Source organism: Nerophis ophidion, linkage group LG29 (genome assembly GCF_033978795.1).
Source record: "Nerophis ophidion isolate RoL-2023_Sa linkage group LG29, RoL_Noph_v1.0, whole genome shotgun sequence".
In the NCBI taxonomy this organism is placed as follows: Eukaryota; Metazoa; Chordata; class Actinopteri; order Syngnathiformes; family Syngnathidae; genus Nerophis; species Nerophis ophidion.
In genome coordinates, this window is record NC_084639.1 from 908384 (window position 1) to 928762 (window position 20379).

Here is a 20379-nt window from a genome sequence, read left to right on the forward strand (position 1 = left end):
GTTTCCATGGGGTGGGGGCGTGAGGATGCAAAGTAATAACCTCCAAATGTTGTGTGATCTTGCAGGCTGGTCGGGATGGTAAACACGCTAAATGAAGCGTCCCGGGACTTCTCAGCTAATTAGACTTGGTGATGAAGGCAAACATCGGAATAAGAGCAGCGCTAATGAGGACATGAATGGAAACTCCTTCATATTTCTATCATTGTTATTTGTATTATTATTATTAAGTGCTGCCTGAGGAGCTCATTTCCTTCTCTTAGAAGATTAGAATGATTCTATGGGATTAATATTCTTTGTAGCATGCTCCTTTGCTTAGCTAGCTCATTAGCTAGCAATACAGCCATGCTATCTTAGCAAAGTGCGACAGTAAATAAACACTTCACTCTAGTTAGCCTGTCAAATATCCATCTAAGTGCACTAGTAGCTTAACAGTACAAACTGCTACAGTAAATAAACACTTCACCCTAGTTAGCCTCTCAAATATCCATCTAAGTAGACTAGTAGCTTAGCAGTACCAACTGCTACAGTAAATAAACACTTCACGCTAATTAGCCTGTCAAATATCCATCTAAGTGCACTAGTAGCTTAGCAGTACAAACTGCTACAGTAAATAAACACTTCACGCTAGTTAGCCTGTCAAATATCCATCTAAGTGCACTAGTAGCTTAGCAGTACAAACTGCTACAGTAAATAAACACTTCACGCTAATTAGCCTGTCAAATATCCATCTAAGTGCACTAGTAGCTTAGCAGTACAAACTGCTACAGTAAATAAACACTTCACGCTAGTTAGCCTGTCAAATATCCATCTAAGTGCACTAGTAGCTTAGCAGTACAAACTGCTACAGTAAATAAACACTTCACGCTAATTAGCCTGTCAAATATCCATCTAAGTGCACTAGTAGCTTAGCAGTACAAACTGCTACAGTAAATAAACACTTCACGCTAGTTAGCCTGTCAAATATCCATCTAAGTGCACTAGTAGCTTAGCAGTACAAACTGCTACAGTAAATAAACACTTCACGCTAATTAGCCTGTCAAATATCCATCTAAGTGCACTAGTAGCTTAGCAGTACAAACTGCTACAGTAAATAAACACTTTACGTTAGGTAGCTTGTCAAATATCCATCTAAGTGCACTAGTAGCTTAGCAGGCTACTTTTCTCAGTTAGCTAGGCAGCTATTGATACTTTTATAATACGACTAAACTACGTCTTTACTATTTTCTATTACTACTAATCTATTTTAGGAAGCTAGTGTGCTCACTTAACTGGTTAGCTTTTGTTTGTATTGTGTCTTTTTTTAACAATGTTTTCCCCCCACAAATTAAACATGTCGGACTTATTTATTTTAACAAGCTGGTTTTCTTAGGCAATTAATTAGCCTAGCTACCAAAATATCCACCTAAGTATGCTAACAGCATAGCCTATTTATTTTAATGACGTATTTATTTATTTACTATGACTACTCAATACTTACTACTACTACTCATCGATATTAGGATGCTCGTGTGCTCAGTTAGCAGGTTAGCTTAGCTTGTATTGTTTTGTTTTTTTACAGATTTTCCCACCCACACACACACAAAAACATCCATCCATCCATTTTCTACGAATATGTAACTTATTTATTTTAAAAAGCTAATTTTCTGAGGCAATTCATTAGGACTGAATTATTTTTTGTTAGCACCTTATTTTCATGTACATCTAGAAATGCAAAATGTAACTAATGATATTGAAGTAAATACAATAGAATAATTCAAAAATTGGCTAACTAGCTAGCTGAGCAAACGTGTCGGCTAAAATAGCATATAGCATAAATTGTTGTATTGATAATGAAACAAACTATTTCTATAAAACTAAATTGCTAAAGTCATTACAATAGATTTATTTATTTATATATGTATTTATTTTGTATGTGTGTTTGTGGGGGAGGGGGTTGCCAGGGGATTGGTAAAACATTTAATACAAAAAGTTGAAATCCAAAGTTAAGCTAACCAGCTAAGTGAGCACACTATCTTCCAAAAATATATTAATAGTTGTAGTAAGAAGTGAGTAGTTATAGTAAATAAATAGTTTAGTCGTTAGCATGGAGCAGACTAGCCAAGTCAAATAAAGAGGATATATTATCTCAATAAATAAGATAGTAGTTTAGTTTATTTATTTTAACAGGACACAACTTTAAAATACAAAGACTAAGAGCTTAATAAATAAGCTGGTATCTTATCTTATCTTATTTACTAGCCTTTTTATTTCAAAGTTTCCTCCAGTTAAAATAAATAAGCTCAACTATTAGCATATCTGTAAAGCTACTCGCTTATTTATTTGAACAGGCTAGTTTGCGTCATGCTAGCGACTAAACTAAAGGGCTAGCTCAATAAATAAATAAGTTAGTATCTGAGCTTATTTACAAGCCTTTTTATTTCAAAGTTTGCTCCTGTTAAAATAAACCAGCTAAGCTACTAGCTTATTTATTTGAACAGGCAAGTTTGCTCCATGCTAACAACTTAACTATTTATTTACCATAACTACTCACTACTTACTACAACTATTAGTCCTTTTTAGGAAGCTAGTTTGTTCACTTAGCTGGTTAGCTTAGCTTTCAACTACAGCTTTTGTATTTTTTCAATGTTTGTATCTTTTAGCAACTTCAGTTTCCTAGAACTAATGACTTTATTGATTGACACGTCCATTTATGTATGCTACATGCTATTTGAGCTAGTTAGCCCATCTTTGAACTATGGGTGTCATTATTCCATTATCACCAGTAATATTTAGTTGATGAAAATCGGGTGCAAACAAAACATCATTCCGTCTATGCTTGGCTTTTGTACAAAACAAACATACACGTGATGTACCAAAAAATAAAAAAATAACAAATTTGAGAGGGAAATTTCCAAAAGTTTACATCCACTTGTAAGGAAGATGATGTCATGGCTGTCTTGACTTTCCAATCATTCTTATGTGTTTGTGATGTAGTGATTGGAGCACATACTTGTTGATCACAATAAACATTCATGAAGTTTGCTTCTTTGATGAATTTATTATGTCTCTACTGACAATGTGAGCAATCCAAAGTATACATACAGCAATGTTCATATTTGCCCACAGAACCACAGAACTTTCCTCCAGAAGGTCTTATCTTTGTCCATGTGATGTCAGGTGAAACAAAAATGTTGCTGTTTGGCCACAACATGTTTGGAGGAGAAAAGGTGAGGAGGTCTTTAATCCCAGGAACACCAGACCTACCATCAAGCATGGTGGTGGTAGTATTATGCTCTGGGCCTGTTTTGCTGCGTATGGAACTGCTGTTTTAAATGGGACAATGAAAAAGGAGGATTAACTCCAAATTGTTCAGGACAACCTACCTAAATCATCAGGGGGGAGGTTGGGTCTTGGGCACAGTTGGGTGTTCCAACAGGACAATGACCCCAAACACACCTCAAAAGTGGTCAAGGAATGACTAAATCAGGCTAAAATGAAGGTTTTAGAATGGCCTTCCTAAAGTCCTGACTTAGAAGTGTGGACAATGCTGAAGAAACAAGTCCATGTCTCACATTTAGTTGAAGTGCAGCAATTTAGTGGTGAAAATGTGCACAGAAGCTTGTGGATGGCTAGCAAAAGCACCTTATTGCAGGTAAACTTGCCAAGGGACATGTAAGCAAATATGAACATTGCTGTATGTATACTTTGGATTGCTCACATTGTCAGTAGAGACATAATAAATTCATCAAAGAAGCAAACTTCATGAATGTTTATTGTGATCAACAAGTATGTGCTCCAATCACTACATCACAAACACATAAGACTTGTAGAAAGTGAAGAGAGCCATGACTTGATGTTCTTTCCAAGTTTTGAGGCACTGAGGAGCAAAAAGGCAGCCATGTGATGTCCAGTATTGGTCCTTGCTTCCTGTTTGACTGAGAGAAATGTGTGTTGACGGACAGGTGAGAGCGGCCAATGAGTGGGGAGTGGGGGCGGAGTCATGGTGTTGTGACGAAGGCAGCAAACACTAACACATGTGCTTCCAGGACCTCACATTCACCACTTCATATTTCACCACTTGCCCCCGCCATCACCCCACAACAGGGGGGGGGGGGGGGGGGAGCAGAAGATAGCCAAGAGCAGCAAGCGTGCAGCCCGCCCGGCCGGCAGCAGATCCTTGTTTGGGGGGTGAAAGTGCTTCCATATGAGCACAGCTGGCACGCCTGAGGCAATCATGCCCCCCCCCCCCCCTCCTCCTAGGGGAGCACGTCGCCTGGAAAAAGTTGAGGGACGTCTGAAGTTTCACAGATTTTCCTCCCGTTATTGATTGATCTCCGTGGAAAATTTGAACAAAAAGAAGCCCACTTCTGAAGACAGAACGCTGGAATAATTAAGGTTAGAATCCCACTCCGGCTCTGTTTCTTAACTTGAATAAGGATCTGGAGTGCATGAGAAAGTGGAAAGGAACTTAGTCAACAAAAGCAAGTGGCACCTTCTCATGCAAACTGTTGTTGTTGTTGTTGTTGTTGTTGTTGCACGTAGAAAAGTTTGTATAGTGAAGCAAATTTCAATATGAATAATTGGTTCCATGTTGTAGTGTAGACACAATAAAAAGTACTGTGTATCAAACAAACCTAACAAGGAGGTCGATTTATTAGCAAAATAAAACAACAACGACAAGCTCAACCGACCTTTAATGCCCTCACAAGCCATCAGAAATCCTTAACTTTAACAACCACATTGCTGCCACGAATAGAAAAGAGCAGCTCTCCTTTAGCACCTTTTTCCAGAAAAGTGTGTTGCATACGAGCTAGCATAAAGTGGCTAGCAGAAAGATACATTGGCTTCTCAAATAAATCTATTTTTAATGTTTTTTTATACTTCTTATAAGCAACAACAAAGAGTTTTTTCTAACCTGTCACCTGTTTCAAAGAGTTTCACTACAATTATTAGACCAAATAATTCTTGAACACAATTATTATACCAAATAATACTTGATCACAATTATTAGACCAAATAATACTTGATCACAATTATTATACCAAATAATACTTGAACACAATTATTAGACCAAATAATACTTGACCACAATTATTATACCAAATAATACTTGAACACAATTATTATACCAAATAATACTTGAACACAATTATTATACCAAATAATACTTGAACACAATTATTATACCAAATAATACTTGAACACAATTATTAGACCAAATAATACTTGACCACAATCAAACTGTACCCAAAGAATGATACAGCAAGGTAAAAGTAATATCATCCTGTATTGTGAGTATTGGTTTGAATGAAGAAAGGATTCAGAATCAAATGTTCACCCCAGTAATCAGATCCAATATTAAATATAATAACAAAGTGTGGAAATCAGTTTGAATTAAGAATCATTGCCGAATTGAATTGTCACCAGAATAATTGGATTGAAACGTAAATACAATATGATAATTCATTGTGATCGTTTATTTGAATCCAGTATGGATTCCGAATGGAACGGTCACCCTGGGAATAGGATGGAATTTTTAATATAATAAAGTATAATAATGTAGCATTAGCATCATTTTGAATGAAGAATCGATTCTAAATTGAATCGTACCCCAATAATTGTCTAGAAAGGTAACTGTAATGTAATCATGTGTTGTGAGTATTGCTTTGAATCCATTCCGAATCAAAGGGTCACCCCAGAAATTGGATCCGATCGTAAATATAAAATAATAATCTGTTGAGGAAATCAATTTGAATCTGTGACGCGGTGCTCGCATATTGGATGCCGCTTTTGTGCCTCCAAGATGTAAGAGGACCAGACGGGCAGGAATAGAAGCTCGGTTTAATGGACAAAAACCAAGTAACACTGGTACAAAAACCAAGTAACACTGGTACAAAAACCAAGTAACACTGGTACAAAAACCAAGTAACACTGGTACAAAAACCAAGTAACACTGGTACAAAAACCAAGTAACACTGGTACAAAAACCAAGTAACACTGGTACAAAAACCAAGTAACACTGGTACAAAAACCAAGTAACACTGGTACAAAAACCAAGTAACACTGGTACAAAAACCAAGTAACACTGGTACAAAAACCAAGTAACACTGGTACAAAAACCAAGTAACACTGGTACAAAAACCAAGTAACACTGGTACAAAAACCAAGTAACACTGGTACAAAAACCAAGTAACACTGGTACAAAAACCAAGTAACACTGGTACAAAAACCAAGTAACACTGGTACAAAAACCAAGTAACACTGGTACAAAAAGGGTAAAAGAAAGCGCATGTGTACGCACGGGACGCTAATGCTAACTAGCATAGAGTCCAAGAGTCCAAAATTGACGTGCCGAGCGAAGGAGAAGCTAAGATGAAAGTTAGCACAAGTAAATAGATAGAAAGTAGACCAAGGTGAGTGTTGCTTAGAACAAACAATGGATCAAACACTAACTGAGGTAGAAGGCAGGCTTAAATAATGACAAGACAGGTGGGCGTCAAAAACAAGAGCAGGTGGGACAAATGTGAAACCATGGTAACAAGACAAAACAAGGAGGAGACAAAGCAGGGATCAGAAGAGTCCAAAAACCAAACCAAACATGAACTCCCGGGCGTGACAGAATCCAGAATCGATTCCGAATTGAATGGTCACTCCGGGACTGGGATTGAATGGTTCATTTCATGTGATAACACATTGTGACACCGGGTTTGAATCCAGAGTAGATCCAGAAGGGGATGGTCAAGCCAGGATTGGAATCATGGAAATATTCTGCAAGAATATATTGTGAGAATCACTTTGAATCCAGGACTCATTCTGAAACAAATCCTCACTCCGAGAATTGGATCCAATCGTAAAACTCAAAATAATAATATATTGTGGGAATCAGTACGAATACAGAATCAAATCTGAACTGACTCTTCACCCAAAGAACCAGTTGGAATTGTACAAATATAATAATAATAATAATAATAATAATAATATATATAGTCAGATTCACTTCAAGTGGAGAATTGATTCCCAATTGAAGCCTCACCCCAACAATGGGAGTGAATTACAGTATAATATATTACAGAATTAATATCATATAATAATATATTACAGAATAAATATTACAGAATAATATATTACAGAATTAATATCATATAATAATATATTACAGAATAAATATTACAGAATAATATATTGAGAGAATCAGTTTGAAACTGGACTCCAGTCCCAATCAAAAGCTCAAGTGGATGGAATGTTAAAAGTCCAATAATAAAATGTAAGAATCAACTCTGAGACTAGTGTCAGGCCAACAAGGGACATCACATTCACTCCTGACTGATGACTCCTGACTGATGACTCCTCCTGACTGATGACTCCTGACTGATGACTCCTCCTGACTGATGACTCCTGACTGATGACTCCTGACTGATGACTCCTGACTGATGACTCCTCCTGACTGATGACTCCTGACTGATGACTCCTCCTGACTGATGACTCCTCCTGACTGATGACTCCTGACTGATGACTCCTCCTGACTGATGACTCCTCCTGACTGATGACTCCTGACTGATGACTCCTCCTGACTGACGACTCCTCCTGACTGATGACTCCTCCTGACTGATGACTCCTGACTGATGACTCCTGACTGATGACTCCTGACTGATGACTCCTGACTGATGACTCCTGACTGATGACTCCTCCTGACTGATGACTCCTCCTGACTGATGACTCCTGACTGCTGACTCCTGACTGCTGACTCCTCCTGACTGATGACTCCTGACTGATGACTCCTGACTGCTGACTCCTCCTGACTGATGACTCCTGACTGATGACTCCTCCTGACTGATGACTCCTGACTGATGACTCCTCCTGACTGATGACTCCTCCTGACTGATGACTCCTCCTGACTGATGACTCCTGACTGATGACTCCTGACTGCTGACTCCTGACTAATGACTCCTCCTGACTGATGACTCCTCCTGACTGATGACTCCTGACTGCTGACTCCTGACTGCTGACTCCTCCTGACTGATGACTCCTGACTGCTGACTCCTCCTGACTGATGACTCCTGACTGCTGACTCCTCCTGACTGATGACTCCTCCTGACTGATGACTCCTGACTGCTGACTCCTGACTGCTGACTCCTCCTGACTGATGACTCCTGACTGCTGACTCCTCCTGACTGATGACTCCTGACTGCTGACTCCTCCTGACTGATGACTCCTGACTGCTGACTCCTCCTGACTGATGACTCCTGACTGATGACTCCTCCTGACTGATGACTCCTGACTGATGACTCCTGACTGCTGACTCCTCCTGACTGATGACTCCTGACTGCTGACTCCTCCTGACTGATGACTCCTCCCGACTGATGACTCCTGACTGATGACTCCTGACTGATGACTCCTCCTGACTGATGAATCCTGACTGATGACTCCTGACTGCTGACTCCTCCTGACTGATGAATCCTGACTGATGACTCCTCCCGACTGATGACTCCTGACTGATGACTCCTCCTGACTGATGACTCCTCCCGACTGATGACTCCTGACTGATGACTCCTGACTGCTGACTTCTGAGTGGTGAGTGGTGACTCCTGACTTGTGACTCCTGACTGCTGACTTCTGAGTGGTGACTCCTGACTTGTGACTCCTGAGTGCTGACTACTGAGTGGTGAGTGCTGACTTCTGAGTGGTGACTCCTGACTTGTGACTCCTGAGTGCTGACTGCTGAGTGCTGACTGCTGACTCCTGAGTGGTGACTCCTGACTTGTGACTCCTGAGTGCTGAGTGCTGAGTGCTGACTGCTGACTCCTGAGTGGTGAGTGGTTCACATCCCTGCTAGCCACTCACTTTGTTAGCACGCTAGTTTAGCGCCGCTCACTAGCTCGCCGAGCTGTCCCGATACTTTTGCATGGAGTTTTGAAAGTGAAAGCAGATGCAGAGGAAGGTATCGCCATGACAACAACACAAAACACACAGTGTGTGCACGCTAAATCAAGGGGGGGGGGGGGGGGGGATCCTTCTGGAAAACTCATAAAATGGGGGGGAGGTGGGGGGTTGGGGGTGATAGAATAACATGAACTCTCTCTCTCTCTCTCTGTGGCGCTGCCAGTCTCTGCCAGCGAGCGAGCGAGGCGTCCATCTTGCAACTTGCTACTAAATTATATCTCCCCCCCCCACCCCCCCTCCCACCGGGGTCATACATGTTACTTAGTATGTCATCTCACCTCGGGGAACAGCTCTAAAAAATGTGCATGTGTGTGTGTGTGCGTGTGTGTGTGTGTGTATAAGTGAACATGCATGTGTGAGTGTGTGTGTGTGTGTGTGTATAAGTGAACATGCATGTGTGTGTGTGTGTGTGTGTGTATCCGGGGTCGGCAACCTTTACCACTCAAAAAGCCATTTTAAGCCGTTTCTTCAAACTAAAGAAGACGATGGGAGCCGCAAGTCTTCTCGTGGATATTTGCTGCTGGTCACCCAGATAATAAAAATGAGGGCTTGCTATGACCCCATTGTCTTTGACACTTCTACAACATGTACACACTGTTGTCAGTCCATTGTCTTTGACACTTCTACAACATGTACACACTGTTGTCAGTCCATTGTCTTTGACACTTCTACAACATGTACACACTGTTGTCAGTCCATTGTCTTTGACACTTCTACAACATGTACACACTGTTGTCAGTCCATTGTCTTTGACACTTCTACAACATGTACACACTGCTTGCCAGTCCATTGTCTTTGACACTTCTACAACATGTACACACTGTTGTCAGTCCATTGTCTTTGACACTTCTACAACATGTACACACTGCTTGCCAGTCCAGCAACATGTTGAGTGTGGCTTCAGAGATCGCAAGGCATACTGGGTAATACAGGTTACACTGAAGGTTGTGATATAAACAACTTTGCGTCGGTTGAGGTGGGCAGGGTTGGGGGCAAGGGGGTGTATAATATAGTCAGAAAGAGTCATGGATGCAAATAATTCTGGGTATTTGTTGTGTTGGGTTTATTTTTGTGTTACTGTGAGGATGTTCTCCCAAAATGTGTTTGTCATTCTTGTTTGGTGTGGGTTCACAGTGTGGCGCATATTAGTAAGAGTGTTAAAGTTGTTTATATCACAACCATCAGTGTGACCTGTATCACCCAGAATGCCTTGCAATCTCGTACTTGAGACGATAGAAGCAGCGAAATGCAAGCGTCCGGTTGGCACGCTGATTACATTGCTTGAAGGCGGGCGAGATGACATCTTGTAGACCACGTCAGAAGCAAAGCCATCAAGGCACCCTCTCAACGATGTACACCGACTGAAAATCAGAGATCGTTGACCCTGGATGATGTCTGGGAGAGGCACCAAAATCCCAAATCCCCCCGTAATAGTCTGGGGGGTCAACGATTGTGCAGCTGGGCCACATCAGAGTTGCCATGCAAGAGTCGCATGCAACTATGGAGCCGTGAGTTGCCCACTCCTGGACTATAAGTGAATGTGGGTGTGTGTGTGTGTGTGTGTGTGTGTGTGTGTGTGTGTGTGTGTGTGTGTGTGTGTGTGTGTGTGTGTGTGTGTGTGTTAAATATTGAGTAAATATGACACTAACATTGATTAAATATTGAGTAAATATGACACTAAGATTGATTAAATATTGAGTAAATATGACACTAACATTGATTAAATATTGAGTAAATATGACACTAACATTGATTAAATATTGAGTAAATATGACACTAACATAGATCAAAGGACATGGTTGTCTGGGTGTAGTTGAAGTGTGGGTCAAAGGTGACTTTGTGCCCACCAGCAGGTACATGAGCACCACATGTTTATGTACTTTTACGCCCGCTGTCTCAAAAAAACGGACGCGCGCTCAGGGTCGGGCTAGGCCACGCCCCCTCCTGCAACCATGCAGGGCGACCACTGAGCAGGACACCACATACTACACCCCCCCTCACCCCCTCACCCCATCACCCCACCGCTGACCACCTCCTTAAAGCCTGTGGCTGGCAGGGCTGGAGATTACAGCACTAATTACACACACACACACACACACACACACAGACACACACACATGCACACGCACACACACACACACGCACACACACACTTGCAGACACACACATACACACACACACACACACACACACACACACACACACACACACACACACACACACACACACACACTAATGATGCAGTTATATGTTAGAGTCAAACATTTTCATTACTTCACACATATTGTTAGCATGATAGCTTCTTTGGCTCATTTTGCAGTGAAACACCCCCGAGTCCAACATTTTGTTGCTTGTTGCACGCCAACTGTTAGCATGATAGCTTTTTTACTTGAACTTGCAGTTAACATTTCCAAAACATTGGAATCAGCTCCACGCCACGGCCTCTTACAAGCACCACCACCACCATCACCACCACCCACACGTGCATCAATATCAGCTCCACACCACCACCACCATCACTATCACCACCACCCACACGTGCATCAATATCAGCTCCACACCACCACCACCATCACTATCACCACCACCCACACGTGCATCAATATCAGCTCCACACCACCACCACCATCACTATCACCACCACCCACACGTGCATCAATATCAGCTCCACACCACCACCACCATCACTATCACCACCACCCACACGTGCATCAATATCAGCTCCACACCACTGCCTCTTACAAGCACCACCATCACCACCACCACCCACACGTGCATCAATATCAGCTCCACACCACGGCCTCTTACAAGCACCATCACCACCACCACCACCCACACGTGCATCAATATCAGAATATTGTCTGTGGTAAACCTAGGGGCGGGTACCTAGTCTAGCGGGCGTGGAAAAAGACAGACTTGAACCCGCGTCGCCTAAGAATGCAAACACCCTCTTTCGCCCTCAGCATCTTTTCCAGCAGACTTAAGACATCATCTCATCTGAAGGGTCACTTATTGCCCCGTGGAGCGCTTCTGGCTCACATAATGCAACCACCGGACCACCCGGGTACCAAAACAAGCCGCGGGCCCGAAGTGGAGCCTGCAAAGCCGTGCTGGCACGCACACACACACACACACACACACACACACACACACGCACACACACACACACGGGGAGACCCTGGAGAAGGCCTTTGTGTAAAGCACCCAGGACCTGGAGCAAGTCGTCCCAAGCAACATCCGTCACTCCTTGTCTGACAGACTGAGGACTTCGTTAATAAAGCGCAGAAGAGCTAATCAGGAAGTGAGCAGACAAAGGGTGGAGTACTGTAAGTGTTACTTGGACAGCCTCCATCTATCCCGGCATGGATCTCATTATCTGCTCCAAATATCCCTCCAGCAGATGCCAACACTCCAGTTCATGAACTCTCCCCTGACAAAGAAAGGAAGCGCGGCGGCAGAAGGAGTGCGGAGGAGGCGGGGAAAAGAAGCTAGCAGCTCACTCACCTCGGCACGCTGCGTTCTGGGCTGGCTGGCGTCCGTCTCCACGGCGTAGACGTCCAGCAGGTAGAGTTCGGACCCCTTCTCCCTGTCCAGCTCCTCGGCCGTCTGGATCACTCCGGTGTGGCGCCCGATGGTGAAAAGTCGCCCCGCGGCTCTCCCGCCGCCGCGCACGCCGACGATGTAGTACTCCAATCTGGTGGCGGACCCCCGCGGGCTGGAGGCGTCCAGGGAGATGACGTTGGTGCCGGGCGGCTGGCCCTCTTTGAGGATGGTGATGTATTTAGGCTGCGTGAACACGGGACCGTCCAGGCCCTGCAGGATGATGGTCATGTCCGTCCTGGAGGTCTTGCGGTCGCCGCCGTGGTCGGTGGCCGACACTGTGAGCGTGTAGACCAGGCGGGACGGCACCAGCTGGGAGGCGAGGCGGATGTCGCCGCTGTACCTGTCCATGATGAAGGTGTCCGAGTCCCCTTCCACCAGCTCGTATTCCACTTCCCCGTTTTCCCCCTCGTCGGGGTCAAAAGCCAGCACCGTCGTCAGGATGGAGCCGATGACAATGTTGGGTTCGGCCACAAGGGCATTCTGGGATACAAAAGTGGGAATGTTATCGTTGAGGTCAGTGACCCATATTGTCACGTTCTTCAGAGCAAAACGGCGGGATTCAAAGGGCACGGCCTGGTCAGAGGCCTTCACTGTCAGCTCAAAGAGGTTGGAGAACTCCCTGTCGATCTCCTTGGCGGTGTAGACGAGGCCAGAAGTCGGGTGGATGCCGAAGTGTCCTCCTCTGGGGACCTGCTGGACAATGGAGTACTCCAGCAGCCCGTTGATGTCCGCGTCGGTGTCGTGAGCCGTGATGGTCATGACGGACGCGGAGATGGGAAGATTTTCAGGGATGGATTTGAAAATGTCCCCGGGGGTGAAGATGGGGGGGTTGTCGTTAAAATCCCTCACGTGGACGATGACGGGAATAGACGAGGAGCGCTCTGGTCTGCCCCTGTCCCTCGCCGTGATGTTGAGCTTGTACAAGGACTGCGTTTCGTAGTCCAGCTTTTTGACCAGGAAGATGCTGCCGGTGTTGGGGCTGATGCTGAACGTGCCGTGGTTGTTTGTGGCCGTGATGCTGTACGTGATGTCGGCGTTCTGGCCCGAGTCTGCATCAGATGCCGTCACGGACGCCACCAACTCGCCTATCCTCATGTTTTCCAGCACGTCCACTGACATGGAGGATTTAGGGAAGGTCGGGGAGTTGTCGTTCTCGTCCAGTATGCTAATGCTCAGCATGCAGGAGGAGGATAAGGGCACGCTGCCAGCATCAACAGCTAATATTTTCAGAGAATAGGAGGATGTTGACTCATAATCCAACTTTCCGACCAGAGTGACTTGTCCGGAGCCGCCGTCGATGGCGAACTGTCCTTCCTCGTTGCCTTCAGCAATGCCATAATGAACCCGTCCGTTTTGGTTCTCATCTACATCCGAGGCGGACACACGCAGGACTTGAGTCATGCTCTGAGCGGACTCCGAGATGGAGGCCTGGTAAATGTCTTTGGTGAACTTGGGCGAGTTGTCGTTGATGTCTTGTATGTAAACTTGCACTTTGGCCTGGTCTCTGAGGGGCCGGGGGAGACCCTGGTCCGACGAGACGACAACGAAGCTGAAGGCGGCGGCGCCTCTTTGTCTCATGAGCGACTCACGGTCCAATCGCAGCGTGCTCCTCAACTCCCCCGTGATGACGTTCAGCTCAAAGTTGGGCTGCGGAGTCTCAAAGGAGTATCTAACGTCACTGTTTGGACCAAAGTCCTTATCCTGGGCGTAAACGAAGCCCACCAGCGAGCCCCTCTTCTGCTCCTCCTCGTAGTGAAACACATAATTGGTGCTGTTAAAGAGTGGGCGGTTGTCGTTGACGTCCTCCAGGATCACGCTGACGTTGACGCTGGCACTTAGCGGCTCCACGGCCTGGTCTCTGGCCACCACCACTAAGTTATATTTTTCCTGAAGCTCTCGGTCCAGGTCCGCTTTAATGTACAACTGACCGTCTGGAAAAATGCCAAAGATGTCGCCATTGTTGCCGCCGACGATGTCATACATGATCTCCCCATTGAGACCAGAGTCTTTGTCTGTGGCCTCCACTTTAAAAAAGCGGCTGTTGACGGGCTCCGACTCGGAGATGGCGACCTCGTAGGAGAGCTGGTCGAACACGGGCGAGTTGTCGTTGACGTCGTAAACGCTGACAATGAGGACTAAACCAGAGGTGTGCCTGGGGACCCCCGTGTCTGACGCCAGAACCTCAATCTCATAGGACGTGGCGGTGACCTCCAGCGGCCCGGTCAGCGTGACGAGGCCGTGCTTCTCGTGGACGTGAAAGAGGCCTTTGGGGTTTTGCTTGAGGCTGTAGACCACCACGCCGTTGGTGCCCTCGTCGGGATCTGAGGCTCTGGCCTGGAATATCACATGACCTGTGCTCCAGTTCTCCACGGCGCTGACGTGCTCCACAGAGTGAATGAAGTGGGGAGCGTTATCATTCAAGTCCTTCACTGTGATGTTAACAAAGGCCTCTCCTGTGATCTCACCTGCTCTGGCGACAACCTTCAGATGATAGAAGCCCTGCTCTTCCCGGTCTACCTGACTGGATGCTGTGATCTGACCTGCTGCGTTGACGGCAAAAAGACCCCTATGGTCTCCTGACGTGATCAGATAGGAGATATTAGAGTTCAGATCTACCGTGGAGGCTGACACGGTCCCTATGACGGTCCCGACACCGACGTTCTCAAACATGACAAAGCTGTACACTCTCTGGCTGAAGATGGGGGGGTTATCCTGCGTATCGATTACGGTCACGGTCACAATGGCGTGGCTGTGCGAGCGCAAGCCGCCGCCATCTGCTGCTGTCACCTGTAGCTGATAAGTGGTTTTCAGCTCCCTGTCCAGAGACACCTGCGTGCTAATTTTGCCCGTGTTGCTGTTAATGTGGAACGCGGACGTGTCCCCCGCTGTGATTATGTATTTGACCGTGCCGTTAGCACCCAAATCGGTGTCTGTGGCGGTTACGGTGGTGGCGTAGGTGCCGGGGGGCTCATTCTCTCTCACATTTGCAAAATACTGCAGGGGGTAAAAAACTGGCCTGTTGTCATTGATATCCCTCAGGGTGATGTTGACTTTTCCGAGAGAGTGCAAAGGAGGCGTGCCTGCGTCTGCCGCCTGGATGCGGAGCAAGTAGGAGGCCTGATCCTCCCTGTCTAGCTCAGCGGCCGTGCTTAATCGCCCCGACGCGGCATCAAGGCGGAACAGCTCCCGCACGCTGGCTGCCGTCTCCGCGTCAAATGAGAACCGGACTGTTCCGTTCTCTCCCAGGTCGTCATCTGACGCGGAGAGCACCAGGAGCTCGGCGCCGGCGGGAGCGTGCTCCACCAGAGACACGTGGTACGTGCTCTGCGTGAAGGTGGGCACCTGGTCATTGACATCGGTGATGCTGACCACCAGTTTAGTGTAAGAAATCTTGGGCTGCAGCCCCTGGTCTTTGGCGCTAATGTTCAGCACAATTTGGGACGCTACCTCCCTGTCCAAAAGAGCGGCGCTGGTAACCAGCCCGCTGTTCTCACTGATGGAAAACCAGCCCAAAGCGTTTCCAGACACCAGGGAGTAACGCAGGTTGGCATTCTGCCCAGAGTCGCCATCTGTTGCAGAAACCCCTTTAACGTAGCTGCCTTTAGGGACGTCTTCGCTGATGTTGACCCTGTACTGGGCCTGCTGGAAGATCGGCGGGTGATCGTTGATGTCATTTACAAATATGACCAGGCTGGCAAAAGACGAGCGCGCCACGGGCCTGCCGTTGTCGGACACCGACACGGTCAGATTGTAGGAGGAAATCCTCTCCCTGTCTAAAACGCTGGCCACTTTGATCAGACTCAAATTGGGCACGGGGGACGTGTGCACCTCAAAGTGTTTCTGCTCGTTGCCTCCGAGGATGGACACGGAAATGTTGCCGTTAGCGGAGGCAGAGTCGGAGTCGGACACGGTGAGCAGGGCCACCACCGTGCCAATTTGAGCATTTTCATCCACCGAGGCAAATTTAGACGTGGTGGGGAAATACCGAAACTTCACCACCGGGTCGTTATCGTTGACGTCTAGCAGCTTGACGGTGGCCTCGCTTCTGCCCGACAGCGACGGCGCCCCGTTGTCAACCGCGTGAATAGTCAGGGAGTACTCTTTCTTACTTTCATAATCCAAACTCTGCCTGATGATAATTGTACCTTCTTTGGGGTCAATTTGGAACGGCGTGCCCTCGTCCAGAAAGTACCTGACCTCGGCGTTAGTTCCTAAATCCTGATCTGTGGCTGTGACCTGCAGGATGCTGGAGCCCACCGCCGCGTCCTCAAACACGCTGGTCTGATACTGCTGGTGCTCAAAAGCCGGCGGGTTGTCATTGATGTCCTGGATGGTGACGTTCACCTGCAGGTAGCCAAACTTTTTGGGCTCCCCCTTGTCTTCCACTTGGATCAGGAGCTGGTAGGAGGGAGCCACTTCCCTGTCCAAGCCTCCTGTGGACACCAGGTGCAGGAATGCTCCCTCTCCGCTGGGGTTGACCGTAATATCCAAGCGGAATTTCTTCTGCTGGTTGCCCCTCACTATTCTGTAGGTGGTGTGGTCCACGCCGTTGCTTCCAATGTCGGAGTCAGTGGCCGTGTCCAGGATGACCTGCCGCCCGCTGCTGGCGTCCTCTTTGAAGGACACCACGATGGAGGCGTCCGGGAAGACCGGCGCATTGTCATTGATATCCAAAACCAGGATCCTGACCTCCGTGGGGTAGGTGGGCTGGCTGGACAGCACCACCACGTTGATGACATCGCTCTGCAGCAGCTCCCTGTCCACCGGGGAGGAGGTGGCGATCACCCCCGTGCTGGAGTTGATGGAAAAAAGTTTGTGGTTCTCGCTGAAGCGGTAGGTGAAGCTGGCCCTGGTCTCTATCTGACCCACGTAGGTGCCCACGGGCTGCTCCTCCAGCACTTGGAACTCCTGGCGGACTTGCGAGGACGCCGAGTAGCGGGACGACGTCCACAGCAGCAGCAGCAGCAGCAGGAGGGAGACTCCGCCTGAGCGCGCCATGGTCGCTCCTGCTTCTAACTCACACTCGCTCCGGGCCGGGGTCGCATCCACGCTCCAACATTGTCCCGCAAAGTGCATGCGAGCGTGTCAGCCTGTGAGGCCCGCCTGCGCCTCCTCACTCCTGCACAAACATCCACAAGGAGCCCAGCTTCATGCCTCCCGCGGCTGAAAAGTTGGAGTGGACACAAACAAACACAGCAGAAAAAAGTGAAAAGTTGAGTGGAGCGCTGCGTAGAAAAGTTGCAGCGCAGAAATGCACTTTGTGTGTGCGAGTCCCACCAAGTTGCAAGACGCTCCTCAGCTCCCGCCCTCGCTGCAGCTCATTGGACGCCCGACGTGCACGCGCGCGCGCCCCCGCCTCCATCACTTTGCAACGCCGTGCACGCGACAAAGTCCGCTGTCAGGCACGCGCGACACGCGGGGGGGGGGGGGGGGGGGGGGGGGGGGGGGGGGGTTATCTATAAAAGGAGGTCGGGACGTCGCAAATATCACTTTTATAAAGTCTTCCTCTGGTAAATAAATCATCTTCTTAAAGGTTTCTACTCCTCTTGCTTTATTTCCAGTCTTCCTTTACCTTTTTTGTGGACGCGCACGTCTTCTTTGTGGAGTTATTCCGAGATAGAAGACAAAATAATCATTTCATGTCACAGTGCGAACCTGCCACGGAAACATATCTGGTGCTTTCTTCAACTATTTACTACATTCACATTGTTTTCTTCAACTATTTACTACATTCACATTGTTTCTTCAACTATTAACTACATTCAAGTAGTTTTGTTCAAGTATTGACAACTCAGACGTAGTTTGGCTGACATTTGGAGGCGGGAGCGTGAATGTTGGTGAGCAGCACCACCTGGCGGCCAGATGAGGCAACACTCTCCCATTCAATCCAGCTGGTTATTCTTTTTGCGATCATATAAAATAATAGCAATCATGTCCATAATATCAATCATGTCCGGAAAAACGTCATGTGACGATATAACTTGTCTTTTTGTGCGTTTGGATGCATTCCAGCGGACAAACGCAGTAGTTGCAGCATCGAACACGATTTACAAGACGATAAAACATTTAAAATGTTAACACAACATTACAAGACGATTAAATCATTAAAATTATAACACATTGAACACACATTTACAAGACGATAAAACATTAAAATATAACACATTGAACACACATTTACAAGAAGATGAAACATTAAAATTATAAACACATTGAACACGACATTTACAAGAAGATAAAACATTAAATATAATGAATTGCCCCCCCCCCCCCCCCAAAAAAAGGTGTCGGCGAGGCGTCCACCTATTTGTCCTTTTATATATGTTGCATACAGTAATATCTCATGTGTATGGAAATGTATAATTTAATAATATCATCATTTTCAGTTATTATTTAAAATTATAGTTGTTTTTTTATATAGGTTTTTAATTATATCAGATATTTTCACAATTAATTATATTTTTATTATAAATGTATTTTGCTTTTGAGTACTTATAAATGTTTTATTTAATAAATTAGCAATATATAACAACAGATATATGTAAACATAATACTACATATATTCCAATATTTTGTTATACAAACATACATTATATGTACATAATACACACACATATATATATATAATATATATGATATATATATATATATATATATATATATATATAAATATATATATATATATACATTTATATATATATACACACATATATATGTATAATATATTACATTTTTATACATATACAATTTAATAAATGGCTATATAAATAAACATTGATTGATTGATTTATATATAATATATATATATATATATATATATATATGTATATATATGATGATAGAAAAGTTGTTAATTTGTCAAAGTTTTACCGTAAAAATAAAATTGAAAAGAGTAGAACCGTTTTTCTATTTACAGTAATGTACTGTAAAAAATAATGACATTAGATTTTGCAGTTAAAAAAAAAGACGGCATAATTTACTGTAAAAATAACAACAGTAGCATTTATTTAAATTTGCACAGAAAAAACAACAACATATTTTACTGAAAAATAAAATAAAATGATTTTGTGGTCAAAAAAAAGAAAAAGAAAAGGAAAAAAATAAGACTACATTTGACAATAAACAAAAAAAGTAGTTCAGATGTAGGAAATTCAGGTTCAAAAATGCTGATGGTGCTATATTTGAAGTCACAGTACTGCACTGTAAAAACTAAGGTTAGATCTCACAATAAAAACAACAACAGAACACCTTAGATTTTACAATAAAAAAACAAACTTCCATCTCTGACGGCAGATTTTGACCATCAAAATAACAAGTATTTTTATTTATCTTTTAATTTCCAGTGACGCGCTGTAAAAACAAGGACCAGAGATTTTACAGCAAAAAAAAAAAAAAAAGGCAACAGTTTATAGAATTGCAAATGTGTTAAAGCGTCAAAGTATTTTTAAAAGTTGATTGACTTGATGCATCAAACTAATTTAATAATAATAATGGATTATATTTATATGGCGCTTTCTATTGTAGATACTCAAAGTGCTGACAGAGAAGTGGGAAGCCATCATTCATTCACACCATGGTGGTGGTAAGTTACATCTGTAGCCACAGCTGCGCTGGGCTAGACTGACAGAAGTGTGGCTGCCAGTTGGAGTTATTGAGTCTGTTTAGCTGATTGGAGAGCTAGCTTGCGCAGCTACAGGCTCCATGACCATGACTGACGTTTTGTTTAATCAGCCCTTTTACTGCCCTGTTACAGACACCAATTGGAAACATTTAAGGTATGTAAATAAACATTTACAGAATATTTCTGTGTAAATAATAATTTCACAACTTATAGTCCAGTGTGGCTAATAGATGGAT

The 20379-nt window shown here is 44.9% G+C and overlaps 1 protein-coding gene across 1 annotated transcript in view; it reads right to left on the reverse strand.

The window, feature by feature from the left end:
• Positions 1-17691, reverse strand: part of fat4 (FAT atypical cadherin 4) — a 273279-nt gene extending 255588 nt beyond the window's left edge. Inside the window, exon 1 of the mRNA XM_061891946.1 lies at positions 12424-17691. Coding sequence (XP_061747930.1) covers positions 12424-17598 — 5175 coding nt within the window. The 5' untranslated portion in view covers positions 17599-17691. The remainder of the gene's footprint in view (positions 1-12423) is intronic.
• Between the last annotated feature and the right edge of the window lie 2688 nt (positions 17692-20379).